The sequence below is a fragment of the Myxocyprinus asiaticus genome, chromosome 43, assembly GCF_019703515.2.
Source record: "Myxocyprinus asiaticus isolate MX2 ecotype Aquarium Trade chromosome 43, UBuf_Myxa_2, whole genome shotgun sequence".
Lineage (NCBI taxonomy): Eukaryota > Metazoa > Chordata > Actinopteri > Cypriniformes > Catostomidae > Myxocyprinus > Myxocyprinus asiaticus.
In genome coordinates this window covers 18,815,647-18,835,310 of record NC_059386.1, presented here as the reverse complement: position 1 = coordinate 18,835,310, position 19,664 = coordinate 18,815,647, and the positions used below count along the sequence as shown (strand labels likewise).

Below are 19,664 nucleotides of genomic sequence, written 5' to 3'. Positions count from 1 at the left end.
TGCTGCTAATCTCTAATGCATATCTGGTATGCATTAAGTTAGACAGAAATAGAGAGTCTGATTTAATCAAAACAATCCTTACCCTCTCTTCTGCAAGAGAAATTATAAACAACCAGGATGTACAATTTTGTAAATCTGTTTCCTCTCATTCCCTCATTTCCAGCTAAATGTGATCCTGCTTTAAACTAACAGCACTTTAATTAAAGAGCTTAAACATTATACTGCCTGAAAGACAATCCAATCCAGCAGCACACACACATTCACACACCACAGTCACCTGCCTCCTAAACTATCAGAGCGGCTTAATCTATTGTCAGGGAGTCAGTCTCTATGACAACAAAGAGGAAATAGTCATTTTCAGGTAGTATGGTGGGAGAAATTGATGTTAGGGTGGTTTTCTCTGCTCTTGATGAAGACAAATAAAACAAGGGGCATGGATGGCATGACTGGAGAGAAAGAAGAGGGTAGAGCAGAGGAATGTCTTATGAAGTATAAATGAAAAAGTTCATTCTTATGGTGCTGGTAGAGACAAAAAAGGAAAGGTTAGGTCACTTCTTAGGTGAACAAGAGAGGGAAGGAGAAATAAAGCTCAGTGGAGGGGACACACAAAAGATTGATTTGTCTGTTGAGGAATGGAAGGGATACACTATTGCATTGTATTAAGATAAAAAACTGAAGACTCTTGATTGAATACTGATTACTGATTCATTTTGTACATCCTGACAGCTGAATTTGACCTCAGTGGCCACAGTGATTACATCCTATGAAGTACTCTCCTTTTCACTGGGATGTTCAGTTTGTTAGTGTGTAGATATTTGGGGACAAAAACAGAGCTAAATGTGACATAACTTTCTTTTGGGCAAAATTCGAAGTCATCCTTAATTGGAAAATCGATGTATTTTTTTACATTTAAAAAAACACATGTAGAGGTATTTATAGTATCTGTAGTATTTATAATTAGCTTAATAACAACAGAAGTCGCTATTTAGATAGCTATGTAAATGTTTTTAGGTTTAAGGTTTACGGTAGGGAGTTAGGGTAAGGGTTGATTTAAAACTCCATAGAGCATTAATCTTAAAACTAGAGATGCACGATACCAATTTTTGAAGACCAATACAAGTACCAAGTTCCTAGTTTTAGTTATCGGCCAATAGCGAGAACCGAAATGAGTAGTTTTGTGTTTGTATTTGATATTTTGATAATAGCCAATATTAGCATTTTAAGTAATTAAAAATGACAATTCCAGACCATTTTACCAGGGTGTAGCTCAACTTTAAAATAATCCAGCTAACACATATAATATGTTATTCATGCTTTAACAGTGTTATTTTATGCATATTGTTCTGGGTATTCATGGAGTGGGCAATGCAGCCTTAGTATTGATTAATTATTCTGGGTTTGTTGCATTGAGCCTGACAGAGCCATCCGACGTTCGTTTGATTGCTTTATCCTGTGTTTTTGTTGGGCTAAGAAAAACTGACAAATAACTCCTATTCCTTTTTCCAGCATTTTCTTTACACAAAACACAAATGATTTTTGGAGTTGTGGTGTTTAGGACAACAACGACTGTCTGACGTTAGTCTGAAGAATGCGCTCTATTGCTTTTTCTCAAACACAAGTGTGTGGAGAGAAATGCTGCCTATATCACTTGAAATGGATGAAATGAAAACTCGTGCTAGTTTCAAATGGTTTTCTTTCTTTTTTTACTCTTTTTTATCTGTTAGAATGACAGAAAACATTTGGGGCCCTTATTTTAAGAGTGCTAGCACTAAGTGCAGCACTATGCCATACGTCATAAGCCAATGGGCATGGCTGTGAAGTTTTGGTATTTTCATGCAAGCATGCACTAAGTCTAGGTGCAAGAGAGTTTGGCGAAATTGCGCGGCAAGGTACTAATGGGCTGGGTCATGTGAAATATAATTTGGAGGTTCTTCTCCGGTTATTCCACCATCTGCGTCCTATTATATAGTCCATTCCATCAAGCACCAGCAATATAAACATAGACAGCACTTTCATATGAAGCTGGTAGTGTAAATAGACTATATGCAATGAATAAGAAGAATTGAACTATGGACTTACATTATTTTGTGCATTTACTGCGTCCTTGTTAAATTTGACATGCTCCTTTTATTTGCATGGTAAATGTGGTTTAGGTTATGAATATAGGCTCCGTTAAATTATAAAGAATGTAAGTATTATTAATCGTTTTCATCTACTGACACACAAATCATGGCTAGTATTAACAGCGATTGTATCGACACGCACTTCACTTCTACTGGTCGATTTTGAAAAACTAAATTAATTTATTGAAACACAAAATAATTTAACAAAAATATTTCTACATTCAAATTACATTTCAAACAAAACAAAAATATAATCAAAATAATGAAGTGGTAAAAAAAAAAAATCATACAAAATGCAAACAATTTACCTTCTTCCACCAACTCCTTTTGCAGTGACTTAAAAATCACTCTACGACAACAGGTGGAAAAATACCAATACAAATTAGATCATAAATACAATTACAAATATAAACATAATAATAATAATAATAATTGAAAAATAAACAATGACCTATAGATAGTTCAACATATCTCATCAATTTTTGTCTCATTAAACGGCTGCAACAGTGATCGTTAGGGACATAATTTGATCTTTCACCATATTTTCAGAGTTTGGACATTAACTTTATTACCAACTGCTGGTGGAATAAATAAACTGCAAATGCAAATGAATTTAGACTTTGTGCTGAAAACACACATGGTATTGAAATGTCTTAGCTCAATGACCTATTTCTCAGGAAAATAGCAAGTTGTGCTTTGCGCCACTTTATTTCCAGACAATACACAATGTTTGTGCACATACACCCAAAGATAACGCAAACACTCCCACCCAAATTGGATAAGACGAAGTGCACAGTCTCTGCGCGTAGCGCTGCGCTTTGTGTGCCTATGAAAAAAGAGCCCTTGGAATTATCCGTAAAAAAAAATCATGGATGACTGACAAGTGTTTGTGAAAGCGATCTCTCGCTCACACACACAAGCGTGCACAGAGAGAAAGAGAGAGAGAGAGAGAGAGAGAGAGAGAGAGAGCGCACACACGTGAGAGAAGCCGCATATACAGGGTCCCCCCCCAAAAAAGCTGCTATGTTTGATTGTTCATACATTAAAAATGCATAAAGGCATTTGCACGATTTTTGCCGTACTTTTTGTAAACAACAAAATGACGTCACTGTGATGTCATCGTAAGCAATATCTTGCTACAAATAAATAAATAAATAATTTGGCCCCCAGAAAATGGGGCCACATGGCAAAAGAGAAGCACCTAAGTTTGCTGCTATTTAAAACTTAGCTAAATGATTTACTTATTTATTTATTTATTAGTCCATGGAAATTCTTCATAATGATAGTAACACCAACGTGTATGTGTGTGTGAGAGAAAAAGTACATTTGGAGTGTTACAGTGGAGATGTGAGTGTGAGAGAGCATGACATCATCTAATAGCAGCAATGTACACTTACAGCAGAAGGGGAGAACTATATAATGAAAGCAATATCTTGGGTTGATCTTTGTCTTGGTTAGTTACCTGGAGACTGTGGTTTAGGAGAGACCACAGCCAGTCTCTTAGGGGAGGAGAGAGATGAACGAGTGCCGTCAGAACTCTTCTGGAATTCCTTACAGGCAGCTATAGATAAAAAAAAGACATCAGCAAAATCTGTTTATGACAGTTAATGGCAGTGCTTTTTGTGTTCCACAGAAAAAAGAAAGTCATATGGGTTTGGTACAACATGAGAGTGAGTAAATGAAGACAGAATTTTTATTTTTGGGTGAACTCTCCCTTTAAGAAGTAACCTGTATTAAAAGATATTTGCACAGGGCACACACACACACACACACACACACACACACACACACACACACACACACACACACACACACACAGATACACAAGTGTAAGTGACTGCAAATCCATGAATGCATTCACAACTGTAACCCCCCCCCCCCTTTTATATTTCTCCTTCTATCTCTCTTCTCTGGTATGGAGTCGTAATATGGTCTCAGTGGTCCGTGGATCGATTCCAATAAGAGGCAGCCATCCACAAAATAGCACAACTGCCAGGGTCCGTTTGCCGATATGACATTCTGAGAAAATGCAAGCATATATAGACCAGCATAGGCATAGGACATAAAATATATTACAAAATCTATGTGTTCATCTCACACATCCAAGATCTGTGGTCATTACATTCCCAGTACAGTGAAAAGAAGTCGAGTTTATTTTAAAGAAATAATCCTAACATATCTATTGTACCATAGCGAAAATTTTTAATTTTAAAAAGAAATATGATAAAGTGTGTAATTATTAGTGGTGGATGTTAATGCATGAATGATACCTCACATTTTGTGGCTTGTTAAGGAGATGTGTGCTATAACTTTTCTAAGCAATCAAAATTATGATTTTGGCCTGGCGGACAAATAAATAGGTGAAAATAGAATCCAGTAGACTAACATTACACAACACCATATCTGGGTGATTCTCATGAAACCTGTCAAGAAAATGTCCTGGTCTTATTTTACGTTGATCATCCCCTAACAAGGCCACATGTCAAGGTCTGGGTAGATTAGATGGTAAGCGAACAATCAGTTTTCGTAGTCAACCTGTTTAATGCAGGAGAAATGGGCAGGAGTAAAGACCTGAGCGACTTTGACAAGGGTCAAATTGTAATGGCCAGACGACTGGGTCAAAGCATCTTTGAAACGGCAAGGCTTGTGGGGTGCACCCGGTCAGCAGTTGTGAGTACCTGCCGAGAGTGGTCCGAGGAGGGACAAACCACAAACTGGCGACAGGGTGTTGGGTGCCCAAGGCTCATCGATGTGAGAATGCAACGAAGGCTATCCCGTCTGGTCAGAACCGACAGAAGGTCTACTGTGACACAAGTCACAGAACATTTTTATGCTGGTTATGGGAGGAATGTGTCACAACACACAGTGCATCACAACCTGCTGTGTATGGGGCTGCGTAGCCGCAGACCAGTCAGAATGACCATGATGACCCCTGTCCACCATTGAAAGCACCTACTGTACAATGGGCACGCAAGTGTCGGAACTGGACCTTAGAGCAGTGGAAGAAGGTCGTCTGGTCCGATGAGTTCAGTTTTTTTTTTTTACATCACGTGGACTGCCGTGTACGTGTGCACCGTTTACCTGGGGAAGTGATGGGACCAGGATGCACTGTGGGAAGACGACAAGCCAGTGGATGGAGTGTGATGCTCTGGGCAATGTTCTTCTGGGAAACCCTGGGTCCGTCCATTCATGTGGAAGTCAATTTGACACATGCCACCAACTTAAACATTGTTGCAGATCAGGTACACTCCTTCATGGCAATGGTATTCCCTGATGGCAGTGGCCTCTTTCAGCAGGATAATGCGCCCTGTCACACTGCACACATTGTTCGGGAACGATTTGAGGAACATGATGAAGAGTTCAAGGTGTTGCACTGGCCTCCAAATTCCCCAGATCTCAATCTGATTGAGAATCTGTGGGATGTGCTGGACCAACAAGTCCGATCCACGGCAGCTCCACCTTGCAACTTACAGGACTTGAAGGATCTGCTGCTAATGTCTTGGTGCCAGATACCACAGGACACCTTCAGGGGTCTTGTAGAGTCCATGCCTCAGCAGGTCGGCGCTGTTTTGGCAGCACGCGGAGGACCAACAGCATATTAGGCAGGTGGTCATAATGTTTTGGCTCATTAGTGTGTATATATTATAAATACTGTATATATATATTTTTTTTTCTTATTTGGGGTTAAAGTAACCAGGAAATTTTCTTGACTGGTTTCGTGAAAATCACCCATCTAGGGACCATAATATAATAGAAACTTGAGGGCGGACTTATAAAATGACTTGGGCCAGTAAAAATGACTTGGGCCAGTAAGCAACCACCTAGAACACCCTAACAACCATCCAAGATTTTGCATATCAATGCGCTAAAAAACACTCAAATGCATAGAAATGCTCTGGCAACACCATGACACTCACATTTTACATCAGAAAATGTAAAAAGCTTATTTAACTTTATTATTTAGTAGGAAGATCCACTGTATGAAATAAGCCAAACAGATATAAATGAAACAAACTCAAGAAATTATGCAAAAAGACTGAAGGTACTGATGGCGTACAGGGAATTTCAAATCCCCATCGCACAACAGAGAGGGGCGCGCATGTTTTTGGGGTTACTGCTTTGGCTTACTTTCACTAAAAACAAAGCACACACCACATAAACAGCACATTTCAACAGGGGTCCCAGGGCACCCAATTACTGCCAGCTCATCTCAACATGTAGCAGACAACCATAGACACCCCTCTTGAATCCCAACTGACGCCTCCTCGCTTGGACCCCACTCTTTCCCCATCCCCTGCTAAGACAGCACCTAAGGCCCCACACATCCAGTCTGGTTACATGTTATAATCGAGCTACAGCTGGATTTTGCGTAGTCAAGCCACAGTCTACATCTGTCTTTCCAAGTATACTTAATACAAAGCATAATAGACTATTTGAAGGATGGACGTCAGCTGAGGAACTGTTAAGTACATGTTGCGTGTCACCTCTGTTTTTTGGAGCATGCGCCCAACAACAAGGCTAATTGTGGTCTGAATAATGTGTATACATGCTGGACGAAGGAGAGTTACAATGGCATTATATAATGTAGGTCTGTTAGTCCGACCTTGCAAAAATCAGACTGGTAAGAATTCAGGACTGAAGCAATTACGAATTACTATTTTAGTCCAACTGAAATAATATAGATTACTATATTTAATATTTATATATTTAAAATTGATATATATTACTAAATTTAATTCAGATTTCTAATGCAGTTTGAATGATTTTTTTGTGGCTAGGCTGTGGTTTGGTTAATAAAAGTGTATTAAATTGACACTGTTTGTATACTTTGGGCATTCAGAAACACTGTTTGCATTTATCGAACTGTAATCATGCATCTACTGTAGTTTATGACAACTTTATTCATTGGATGTGTATTACTCAAGGCAACCTCACTCCCTGTACTGTTTTATTATATCTATGAGGGCCAAAAGTTGGCTGCACAGACAGTGTACATAGCAGGGTCTTTGAAGGCTCATGAATGCTGTCACTGCTCACTATCTAGACTCCATGCTAAGATACTAACCTAATCTAAATTGGTACTCCATGATGGGCCAGTAGTCCTGTCAGCCCTTCTGCCCCTCCAGGGGACTAAGGATTTTACTTGGATGGCACAGAGGGAAGCAGCAGGAAGAGAGTTGTATGCTCTCAGAGCTGTGCTCAAGGATCAGAAAATGGGACAGAACTGATAACAATGCAGCAAGAGAGAGGAGGACAGGTTAGGAAAGAAGAGATGGAAGAAGAGGGGGGATCAGGACATACTTCTAGCCCCATTATCCCTTCAGAAGGTGGAAAACAACTGACTAAATGGGCTCAGGTGAGCTTTAATTGGACAGGCACTAAAGCAAAACTCTTCTGCTTTGGAAGCTTTGAAACTGCATGGCACCTAAAAATGTTCACTAACTAAAGACCAATCAGCTGTAAGTTAGAAGGCTAGATCGAAGCAACAGCAGTAAAAGGAGACTACTTCATTTAGATTTGTTTTACTGTTGTAAAAATTGACTTTGCATTGGTCTATTTTAGCATTGCAAAACAATTTTTTATTTAAACAATTAGTGAAACATCACAATCTGGCTTAAATATAATGCTCATAAGTTATTTAAATAATAATAAAAAAATTCATAGCAATTAATTCACACATGTGATGTTTAAGAATTTAAAAATTTGAAAAGCGTTTGGGGCATTCGTCAACTTAAGGTGCGTCACAATGCAATGCGACAAGCCACATTGGGCACTTGCCATGTATACAATTTCATTTATTATAACAGGTGAGATCTATATTGTATTAGTAGTATAAAGAAACTATAGGTTTGTCCACTTTAGTTGATAATTTGGCCTAATAGAGCCGAGTTGACAATACCAGCATTAGAGCAAAAATTGACTAGTGCTTGTAGTGATCTGTGTGAGTGTGTCAATGTGTACTGCACACAAGAGCAGACAGGCCCTTCTCCTCGTGCTATGGTGTGATGAATGAGTCTGGGTGGCCTACTTCCTAAGCTCTAAGATAGAAAGGGTGTTTCTTCCCAAAACAAAGTCCACATTTCAGTCTTGACTAAACATAGTCCGTGGCAAATCCCCCCTACAGGTTTGTCCCATTATTCACCAGCACAGAGAGATTAATGACTCTGTATAGGACATGGACAGGTAGGTGGTGCAGTTTACTTATGCCTGACAAATACGCTTTCTTTTTTTGGTGTTGGTAACATTTGTGGAGGGCTGTGTTCAAACTGAAGCTGCTCTCTCTCCTATGACATTTGACATGACAGTTATGGCACTGGAGGAAGCATGCCACCTCTGTACAACTATTGACAGGAAAAATCCAGCCTTACTTATAAACAAACAAGCACATTAAATTTGTGCATACTAGTTGAAATGCATACTTGTTAAAGTGCATACTTGTTATTGTGCCTATTTGTTACCAAACATGACCACTGGTGTATGTTAAGTGAAGCGAAGCGGGTGTTTTCAATTCATTCCACTGGGAGTAACTCAGGTAACCACTTTGTACAGCTGTAGTGAGCAGAACAGAATCTCAGAATGCACAACACTTCGAACCTTGAGGTGGATGGGCTACAAATAGCAGAAGACCACGTCGGGCACTTTATTAGTGCCATATTGTTCCTATTAAAGTGCTCACTGAGTGTATAATAATTGAAGCGTATGCTTCTTATAGTGCATACTAGTTGTAGACCATACTTGTTGCAGTAAATATTAGTTGAAGTCCATACTTGTTGAAGCACAATCTTGCTGTAGTGCATGTTTGTCAAAGCACATACTTGTTATAGTGCATGGTAATTGTAGACCATACTAGTGTAGTTTATACTAATTGAATGCCATATGTATTGCAGTGAATATTCAGTTTTAGTTTACATTTGTTGAAGTCCATGTAGTCCACATATTTGTTGTAGTGTGTTAAAATGCTCACTTTTGAACAAAAAGAAAGGGTGACTTAAACGAACATGGTGGCTTGGTCTACTTACCTGCTGGGGAGCTTCGCGAAGGCGGCAGCAGGGAGCGACGTTTGGGTGCAGGAGTGTTGGGGGGTTGAGGGTTGCTGCGGCAGGGTGCTCTGGGTCCATCCCCAGGGGGAGATGTGATGACTTGGTGGAATGGCGGCTCGTCATTTACACTGTTGGGACCTGAAAATCACCCAAAAAGGTGTTTAATGTCAGTTTGCCCTTAAAAATCTCTGGATGTGGATTTTTAATGGTTTCTCATTTTGTGTTACAAATACTGTCTAGAAACTGAATATTGCGAGTCATTGCTCTCTGATTCACTGATAATGCATAATCAAACTGTGCAGTCATGGGGCAATCTTAATCTTGCTATTGCCTTCATTCTCTCAGTCGGCTTCTGTCTGACCACATTATTCATCATCTGTGGTACTATAAGATTCATCTAACCACTCATTAACTTTACAACTAAACCCAGACCAGTCCTTCATCCCACTCCGGCGCATGATCATTAACCGCAGCCCAGCTCGATAAAACAAAATGCTGCAATAAAATGTAAATTACTGGCCATGTGAATGAAAAAACCTCAAGACACAGCATCTCTTCACTGTGGCACAACGGATTTCACAAATCACACAGGTACTTTTATATCATAGGTCTTTTAAAAGACACTCCTCTCTACTTTAGCTTTAGTTTCAGGTTGTAAAGCGACACCATTTTCTGGAGCCGGTACAGAATGCAGGGAGGATCTCTCTGACCTTGTGTTATCTGTCTGATTTATGAAGTGCTGACAGAGGATTCCAGGAACAGAAAAGATTGGACAGATGCAGAAATGCTGACAGTAAACTGTCAAAAGTGCTTTTAAATACCATATTTTACAACTCCCATATAACCTGAGACCAGAAAGAGGGAGCTGAGAGGACACATTTAGAGACAACTGCCATTAATTCAAAGAGATTTTGCTGGGATGAAAAATAGATACTTTCTATGGCCATTAAACAGGACCACACTAACAGAATCACTTATCCAGTTTGAGGGGGATCTGATAAGGAAAAGATCTAGGACAAAGTTTTGGCTGCAGAGATGGATCTTCGAAACAGCTGGAAGTGCTGCACAGCCCTCCAGCTCACAGCAGGGGATGTTAAGGTACAGAGCAGCTGAGAGACACATTTGACTGGCTGGTGGAAACTTGTTGCTCATTGGTGGATATTCCTCCAAATCTCTGTGAGAACCAGTTAACTGCCTGCATTGTGAAGAACTGGGTTAGTTGCAGAGAGACTCAATGCTTAAGATTTTTCCCAGTTTCATCACCACTCTGGATTTCCATAATCACCCAAATGATGGGAGCATTATACTTGTGTGGGTTGGATCACTTTCTGAACCTAAAATATCTTCTGTTGGTTAAACAACCAGACTCTGGTCTACTAAAACATTGTTCTATATTTTCATATAATTGGCAAAAAATGGTTCATATAATCAAAATTAGTACTATTGGCCATTCATTTACTACTATATTACAGGTTGTGTTTTAAAGGTACACTCAGTAACCTTTGTCTTTGTGTCATCTTGGACTTACACTGACACCTAGCGGCTTGGATACAGCATCATTTAAAATCAATAGTTTTCAGTTTCAGATGCTATTACAGAAATTTAGTATTCACAGTCAGCCATGATTACTTTAATCAATGAGTGAAAGTGTCAAATAACAGGTCAGTTACTGAGATTAAGCGAGTTGTATTCGGCTGGTCATGTGATTCTAACGTGGCAGCCCCCATATGCAGACCCTCTCCATGTAGAATAAAACAGCTTTTACAAGGTTACTGATATGACTGGAGTCTTCATTTTAATGAGTGGTCATGATTTCATACATATATTGCAAAATTACAATTCATGTCTTAGGAAAAAAATTACTGAGTGCACCTTTAAGTCAAATATTTAATTCAGGAAAAATTACATAAAATCTGAAAAATCTTATCTGATTCTTTGACACAAATAACTGACAGAGCATTGCAGTGACACAGCATTACACGATTTACATTTTGATTGATGCAGCACAGGGATTTAGGCCTCTCTCTCTCTTATTCTTGAACTTGTTCATTCGCAGATGCTGCGATCTTTGCATACTAAACCCCATCATCATGTACAGGTGCACTTATATTCTTATAATTTCCTATTTGTTCACTAATCTTTTCTTAATTATGGGGAATCTCTTATGAATATTATTCAAATGTTTGGTTAGTTAAGTAAAAAGTAAAATAATTGGCTGGCTACCACATATCGTAAATACTGGCAGATATGGCATAAAAAGATCACAAAGAACACATCCTTTAATCTCCTTAAAGAAAGAGACAAAAATAAATAATTCATTCAAACATTCCTTCATTAATATCACTCACACAAACGCGCAAGCACACATGCATCCATGCATACACACGCACGCATGCACACACATAGAAGTCTTGGAAAAACTTCACAACATCTGTTATGAAGCAATTCACATGCTGAATTTGAAATGCTGTATGGAGACAAATATTGAGCCTAACATCAGTAATAAAAGTATACAGTTCTATTCTGGCTGAATAATTTATTATACATTGCACCAGGTGGGAATCAAAATACAATGGAAGACTAATTTAATGCTGTGCTGGTGTGGAGAAATTTCAGCTCGTAAGAAAGGCAGAACCAAACAATCAGCACTTGCTCTGGTCTTGTGGCAAACAGAGAGGTATGGGCGAATGAATGTTGGTAAAGAGAGAAGAGTAAAGGAATGTGCCCCACTCCAGAGGTAACAGGCACTATTTGAACAAGAAATGCCAATTAGACTGCAGATGGTATAGTGGAGGAGTTAAAAAAGGGCTAGGTGGTTAAATCATCACTGACCAGACCACTAGAGAGCAAGAGAGATACAAACAGACAGATGGACAGATTGAGAGAAAGGATAAGATGTTATTTCAGCACAGGTTATTTTCCTATCCGCCAGCATTTGGATGGCACAGAGAGAAAATCAAGATCAAGAAATCTGGCCCACTGAATGCAGCAGTGACCCATTAAGAGATGGAGCTTGCAATGCATTATTAAGCACAGAGCATCAGAGGTGCTCCTGAGGACGTTCAGAAGTAAACATTATGCAAATCAACCCTTCAGTCTTGCATTCACAGCTACACGTCAGAACTGGTGTCACTCCAATACTAATAGTGTATGTGACCCAGAGGAGTATTGGTTCATTCTTTAGCACTGCTTGCAGAAAAAGGCCAGATGGGCCAGAATGCACTATAAAACTAGTATACTAGGTAGTGAGCACTAAAAACAGTCAACAATGTAGTGTGCACTACAACAGTAGTACACACGACAGAAGTACACACCATATATACAGTACGTAGTAGACTAGGTAGTGTGCATTCTAAAACCAAGAATGCACTACTAAACCGTAGTACACTTGTAAGCACTACAACAGTAGTACACACCACACACCACATAAGTTGTAGACTAAGTAGTGTGCACTATAAAACTAAGTACACAGGGCAGTCTGCACTGCAATAGCAGTAATATAAAAACAAGTATGCACACCTAAATGAGTACAGAGAGTATTGTTCACTGGCACAGTAGTACACATTAGTAGTAAATATTACACTATAAAACTAAGAATGCACTACTAAATGCATACACATGGTAGTGATCAGTGCAACACTAGAACACACCACATAAGTAGTAGACTTGGTATAATAACTGTTGCCATTAGTCTCCTACTTATGTGATGTACTATTTTTGCAGTGAACACTACCTTGTGTACACATTTAGTAGGACACATTAATAGAATAAGTAGTGTGCACTATTAAACTAAGTAGAAGGTAGTGTGCACTACAGCACTAGAACACAATGTAGAATAATTCAAAACATGTACAAAAGGTAGTGTGCACTAAAACACTTGCACAATAGGTAGTGTGCGTTACAAAAGTAGAACACTGTGTAGTAAGCAGTAGGTAGTTTACTACAAAACTAGACCACAGTGTGCATTCCAAAACTATTATGCACTATAGAAGTGTGCACTAAAACACTAGTACTTCAGATAGTGTGCACAAGGTAGTGTGCTCTACAACACTAGTACCTTAGGTGTATGCACTAGGCAGTGTTGTACAAAACTAGTCCACAAGGCAGTGTGCACAAAATTGGGTGCACAACACAATTAGTACTAGGTTATGGTCCAAGGTCAAGGTAATGTGAACTAGGTAGCATGCACAAAAAATAGTAGGAACTTCGAAACTAGCATGCACAACGAATGTACAATAGGTAGTGCACACTACAAAGACAAGTATGCACATAGTGTTTCACAGATCAGTTTACACTGAGCTCAGTGCTAAAAAATTTATTATATCTGTCTCTTGCAAGCACTTATAGACACTGAGAACACACTGAGTAACAAGACATAACATATTGGTATAATTACTCCTAACACAACCCTAAGTTTTTAAAAAACTGACCATGATACACAACACATTGTTTAGGTTAATGTTCCTTAACTACAAAAGTATTATGGAGGGAGGTATTGGAATTGCAGAAAGGGCTAAACAGGCCTGGCAGAGGTCTGAGAAACACAATCTCTCTCTCACTCTCTCTTTGGGACGCTTAAGAGGGTTAACGGAAACGGAAGCCAGCTGAAAACGAGAGCTGGAGAACGGTCAGGATTTTGGGATGGAAAAGCCTGGCTTTTCTCCAGTCAATTAGTGGGTCTGACTCCTCATCTACAAAAAATCCAGTGAAAGCTTTCAGGGAAATAGCCTGGATGGGATTAAGGCATGTAGAGTAATCAGTACAAAACTAGTAGGCTCCTCTGAGGTTATAAAAGAGGAGAGAGTAGGTCAGCACTCACTCAGGTGTGGGTTAATGCAGGCAGGCTGTGTCTTAACCACTTACAAGCAGTCTATAGATCTACAAAAAGAGATCCATTGACGGGAGTGTATTATCTGTCGATAAAATGATTTCCAAAGGAATCGCCTCCAAAATATTGCAATGTAAAACACAACCTTTTGATGCTGCTAATGTTTACAGGTGTATGAAAGCCAGACCATTAAAAGTGCAAAAACAGGAATATTAAAGTCATACAGGTTTCTGAAGACATGAGAGTAAAATAATGATGACAAATATTTAATTTTGGGCAAACTATTCCTTTAACACTGTGAGAACGAAGTTTGTTGTGAGCCAGAACAGTGGGTCTTTACTTTATTCATTTGAGATTGGGAAGAAAGAAGCAAACAGACAATTTGCATTGTGTATTATGTGTAAAAATAGAGCAAATGTTCATTAGAATCTCTCAGTAGCATGATATAGAGCTCAGCGGTTTGGTGAGAGTGTGAGTCAGCAGTACCCAGAGCACAGACTGCCCACTGTGAAAACTGACAGAGAGAATGCGAGAGATGTAGAACAACACATTCAGTTCACACACTCATTCAATCTACAGCAACAATCCTGTGCATGAAATAGTGTATGTGTGTAATCGGGTTTGACTGCTCCTTTAAATATATGTGTACATTTCTGTGTGTCATATTGTTCCCATGCGTGTGTATGATTGCTGTGGTGTGTTTGTGTGAGGAACCATCTGTTCTCAGCAGTGTGGATGAGTCAGAGATAGGCTGGAGTGATGGCATCTGTGCTCTCAGCCCCCAGTTCCCCCCTCACTTTCTGTAACACCTTCCCTCTGCCACTTTCTTTTCCATCTCTAAGTCTCTTCTTTACCTTTTCTATCCTGTCGCCACTCATCTCCTGACCCGTTCCAACTCTTTCCTGTCTGTGAGGTGAGGGCGTGGTCTCGCCCATCTGGGGAGAGAGAAAGCGATAAGGACATCCACCTGAGATGAATTGTGACTAATTACCATCTCTATGTTCACAGTGAGAGTTGGGGGAGATAAAAAGACAGCCAGTTCACAGAGAGAGGAGAGAGACAGGCAGACCAGAGTCTTCGTGTCTGTTCCCTGAGGGAGAATCTTATGTTGTGTGAAGCTGAATAGCGGACTGTTAATTTGAGTGATGCTGATAAGCTGTCTTATGTTTTGAGTGAAGCTGTTCAGCGATTGCTGGTTATTTGTGAATAAAACGGACTCACGTGAACTGTGGAAACCGGTTCCGGCTTCCTCCTTTATCTGCCCAACCTGAACCTTCATTACACTGTCCTATTCTCCTATGTATTTTTCTTTCACACTACATTTTGCTGTGTGCACTAAGCAGTGTGGATTATAAAACTAAGTACATTACAGTACACACTGCAATAGCAGTACACACAAGTAGTGTGCACTGTAAAGCTAAGTACAGTATGCACACCTAAATAAGTGCACAAAGTAGTGTTCGCTGTCACATTAGTACAAATAAGTAGTAGGCTAAGTAGTGCACTATAATATAAGTAAGCACTAGTATGTACACAAGGTAGTGTTCACTGCAACACTAGTACACACCAAATAAGTAGTAGACTAAGTAGTGTGCACTGCAACAGTAGTTCACACCACATTAATAGACTAAGTAGTGTGCACTATTAAACTAAGTAGAAGGTAGTGTGCACTACAGCACTAGTACACTAGGTAGTATAGTACAAAGTTAGTAAAAAAGGTAGTGTGCACTAAAACACTAGCACAATAGATAGTGTGTGTTACAAAAGTAGAACACTGTGAATACACTATAGAAGTATGCACTAAATGAAATTCAGTCTGTTACCATTGCTTTTGTTCAAGTGGTACTCCTGTTGTTGTTTAACAGATCTCCATGTGACAAGGAAGTGGAGAGAAAGTCAGAGGGAGCCAAAATCAAGTTTTTCTGAACCGGCTAGTGGATGTCGGCTTTAATATACTGTTATGAGAAGGATTTTAGACCCATTTGTTGACCGGGATGACCATTTGTGGGACGTCGCAGAAATAGAAACCATTCCAGTAGCTGGTTAGGACAAAAACTCTAATTAACATGGAAAAGATCATTTAAAATTAATAAAAATCATTTAGCAAACATTTTGTTTTTATTAATGTGATTCTATAAAATCAGGCTGCACTCAAAAGTACTTTCTCATCTCCAGCAAATACTTTTTGTAATGAAGCCAATATGATGTAGTGTGCACTTAGAAATGTGCACTACAAAACATGTCCATTAGGTAGATCTGGTCTGCCGTAACAAACCAACTCAACCATAAGACACGTGTCAAGCTCAAAGTCCTTTCCTGGACATAAATGTAGAGTGTAAAGGGGGAATTTAGGTAATTTTTTGTGTGATGTCAGTTGCTGTTAAAGCTGCACTATGCAAGATTTTTTTGTTACAATTAACAAAAGTTCATTATTGAGTGAGTACATAAAAAATTTTTGTTCAAAACCCTGTCCTTGTCGTACCTTGATACACTTTGGTAAGCCTTCAAGAATGCTTTTTATTTAGAGCAGTCGGGTCGCATTTGGCTTGAAATCGCAGGCTTATATAATTCATCCTTGCTTGTTTACATCATGTCCGTAAGCTCAGAAAAGAAGGACTGGTGGCTGCTTTGTCGTGCCGTGTGATTGTCGGCTGGGGAAGCTTTGGCGGTTCAATCAGTCGCAGTACAGGACAGCAGCGGCAGTACATCAGTTTCCAGATGGATGTTTAACTGTTATCTGTTTGGCAAAGTAGTTTACTTGCTACAGCTTGTATATGTTTTCTGGTAGGGTTGTAGAAGCTTATATTGGTTGTCATGGATTAATGAATCCAAATTATTTATGTGTATATTGATCGCGATGTGTTTAATAGGCTACATTTTCAGGTGAATTTACTGTAACATGTTTACTAATATTCACAACTTCTGAGTATTTTATAACATTGCTTCAGTTTCGAGATACCCTAAGTGTGAGTATCCCTAAGTGTGTGTGGCTGTGTGTCGCTGTTTTCTTATTTCTTATACCTCAATCACAGAAATGCGCAAGTTGTTGTCACTTTCCATTGCCCTTTTAGCAGATAGTGCTAACCATAATTAAGAAATCTGTTTTAAGATTTTCACCTTGGAGGATAAAATATTTGATAAATCCCATACACTAATATTGAAGACCAGAATATTATTGACAAAGGCCATTTTGCATGGGCAACCCCTGGCAACCAACCCAAATGCCCTTTTGCAAGGGTAAACATAATTTACATTTTATTCAGAAAAGTCCAAATCTGTATCAAACACATTCCATAATTTAAGAATAACCTCCTTGAAAATCAAAAAGCACAATCCATTAGCCTGGTTTGCTCCACAATGACGATTTGGACATTTTCCATGGGAACACATAGAAAAGGTCAAAAGCAGTATCTTTACAGAATGGCCCATCTGAACCTTTAGACACAAAGGTACATAGGCACACAAAACACACATAAAAAGGATGAGCTCTTACAGCTGAAGTTCAATTAAAGCAGCATCACCTTGACTGAAGGTCATTGTCTCCTTTGTGTCTTGATTCAGGCATGTATGTGTCCGTGTTGTGTATATGATATCGCTTCCAATTGTGCTTTACTTTGCTGTGGCTGGAAAGGTCAAGTTTGAAATGTTCATGCTTGGTTAGTGTGCCTTTATAAAGCACTCCACATGTGTGGTCCATTCAAAAATGGAAACACCCTACATCACGTATAGTACACTAGGCAGTGTGCTAGTGTTCTAGAATTGTGTGCAAATTTGCATACTATGTAGTATTCACATACTACGACACAAATAGAATGTGAGATTAGAATTAGAGAATACTAAATCATAGTACATTGATAATAGTATGCCAAAGATGCCTAGATCTCATACACCTGAAAATCACTTAAAGCAGCACCACCTTCACGGAAGGTTATTGCCTCCCTGGAGTCTTGTTGCAGGCATGTATACTGTATGCACGTGACATTGCCTCCACTCGTGCTTTACTTTGCTGTGGCAGAAAAGGTCACAACTGAAATGTTAATGCTTGTTAGTGTGCCTCAATAAAGCCCTTCACAGCCAAAAAATCTTTCTATTCAAAAATGGATAAACCCTGCATGTTACTGCACACTGTAAGATGAAATGCATTTTTACAGGCATTTCTTAAGTAGAGCAACTTCAAACAGCCTTGCAACTTCATGATTTTACTTGATAAGAAGATCTGAATGATGTTCAAGGGATGGCTGTCACTGAAGACACCCCCTATAGACAATAAACTAGACCAGAAAGAGCGCAGAAAGAGATGAAGACAAAAAAGAACGAATTAAAAGAGTTTCTGGCATAATCCCATGACATCACATCCATCAATTCTGCATGCAAGCTGGGAGCTCACACCAAGGAACTGACAGTAAGCTATCTCCAAAGATGAATTACACCCAGACAGACAAAAAAAAAAAAAAAAAAAAAGGATGTAAAGAGAATATGTGATGATTGTCCCAGCCTGAATGGGATGAACTGTGTAATATGTCCTACAGATGTTCAAATATTGCATCTTTTTCTATAATCCATATATTTCAGATTCTGAGTGTGAGGGTGGGTCTATGTGATCTACAGAAGTAGCATTTTAAGGAATCGTAGGCACACTACTGACACAAAAGCTGTTCCAAATGGTAAGCATCATAATTATGCTCCTAAAATGCCTCGTTTTGGCCAAATTCTAAGGCTGCTTCACATATATCATTCACAAAGAAAGCAATTTCAGCATAATAAAACTTTAAACCTGCCTAAACTTGTCTGCTTTGTGCATTGTGGTGGAGCTTACTAAAATATCAAATCCAAGATGGCGGACGATTTGCTGCCTAAGTAGAGCATTCCAAACCAGTCCATGAGGATTAGTATGCTGCCCATAAAGCAAGATGCAGCGCAGCAAATATAAGAGAACACAAATGTCTCAACACATGATTTTAAAAGTTAAAGATCTTTTAAACTTAACAAGGCATCTAAAGCAAATAAAGCAAAAATGTCCGTCTTGCGTATGTTTACCTAAAAAAAACAGCAACTGAAAATCAGACCAGACGGACGCAAAAACATGTAAACAGCCCCTTAGAAGGCAGATGCCTATGTAGATAGTAGGCAGTGTGGCAGCCCACTAGGATTTGAAACAGAGCTTATTTAAAGTCTGGGCTTTTAAGGTCAAATGACGCTGGGTCTTCTCAGAACCTCACAGTCAGAGGCCAACAGCTTCAAACAAATGCGGCAGCTAATATAAGCCTGCTATTAACTATTCACTCCCCTTGAGATAAAAGGGGGAAAACGAAAGACAGAGACAAAGAGACAGAGAGATTAATGTGTGTGATTATCAATTAATTGTTGTTTCCTTTTTCGTGATTTATTTTCATTTGGTTCTTTAGCAGTAACTGTCTAATAAACAGCGACTGCAGAGACAGTACAAATGTAATGGTATTTGTTAAGTCAAGGAAGCAGTGTGAATCCAAATTTGAATTGAAATGAGAGAATATAACTTGTATCTGCTAATGAGGTATCTAGCTTGTTCTTTCATACTATGATAACAAAATTACCTTAAAATTCAGTCATTTGGTCTCTACTCCTTAAAGGAACAGTTCACCTAAAAATGAAAATTCTGTAATTATTCAACCACTATATACTGTACCTATAAGT

At 39.0% G+C, this 19,664-nt stretch overlaps 1 protein-coding gene across 3 annotated transcripts in view; it reads right to left on the bottom strand.

Annotated features, from left to right (window-relative positions):
- LOC127433951 (microtubule-associated tumor suppressor candidate 2-like) overlaps window positions 1–19,664 on the bottom strand; it is a 112,909-nt gene that overhangs the window by 18,911 nt on the left and 74,334 nt on the right. For all 3 annotated transcript variants that reach the window (XM_051686339.1, XM_051686341.1, XM_051686340.1), the window contains exons 5-6: window positions 9,143–9,301; window positions 3,586–3,684 (exon numbers count right to left, since the gene is read on the bottom strand). In XM_051686339.1, coding sequence (XP_051542299.1) covers window positions 3,586–3,684; window positions 9,143–9,301 — 258 coding nt within the window. The remainder of the gene's footprint in view (window positions 1–3,585; window positions 3,685–9,142; window positions 9,302–19,664) is intronic.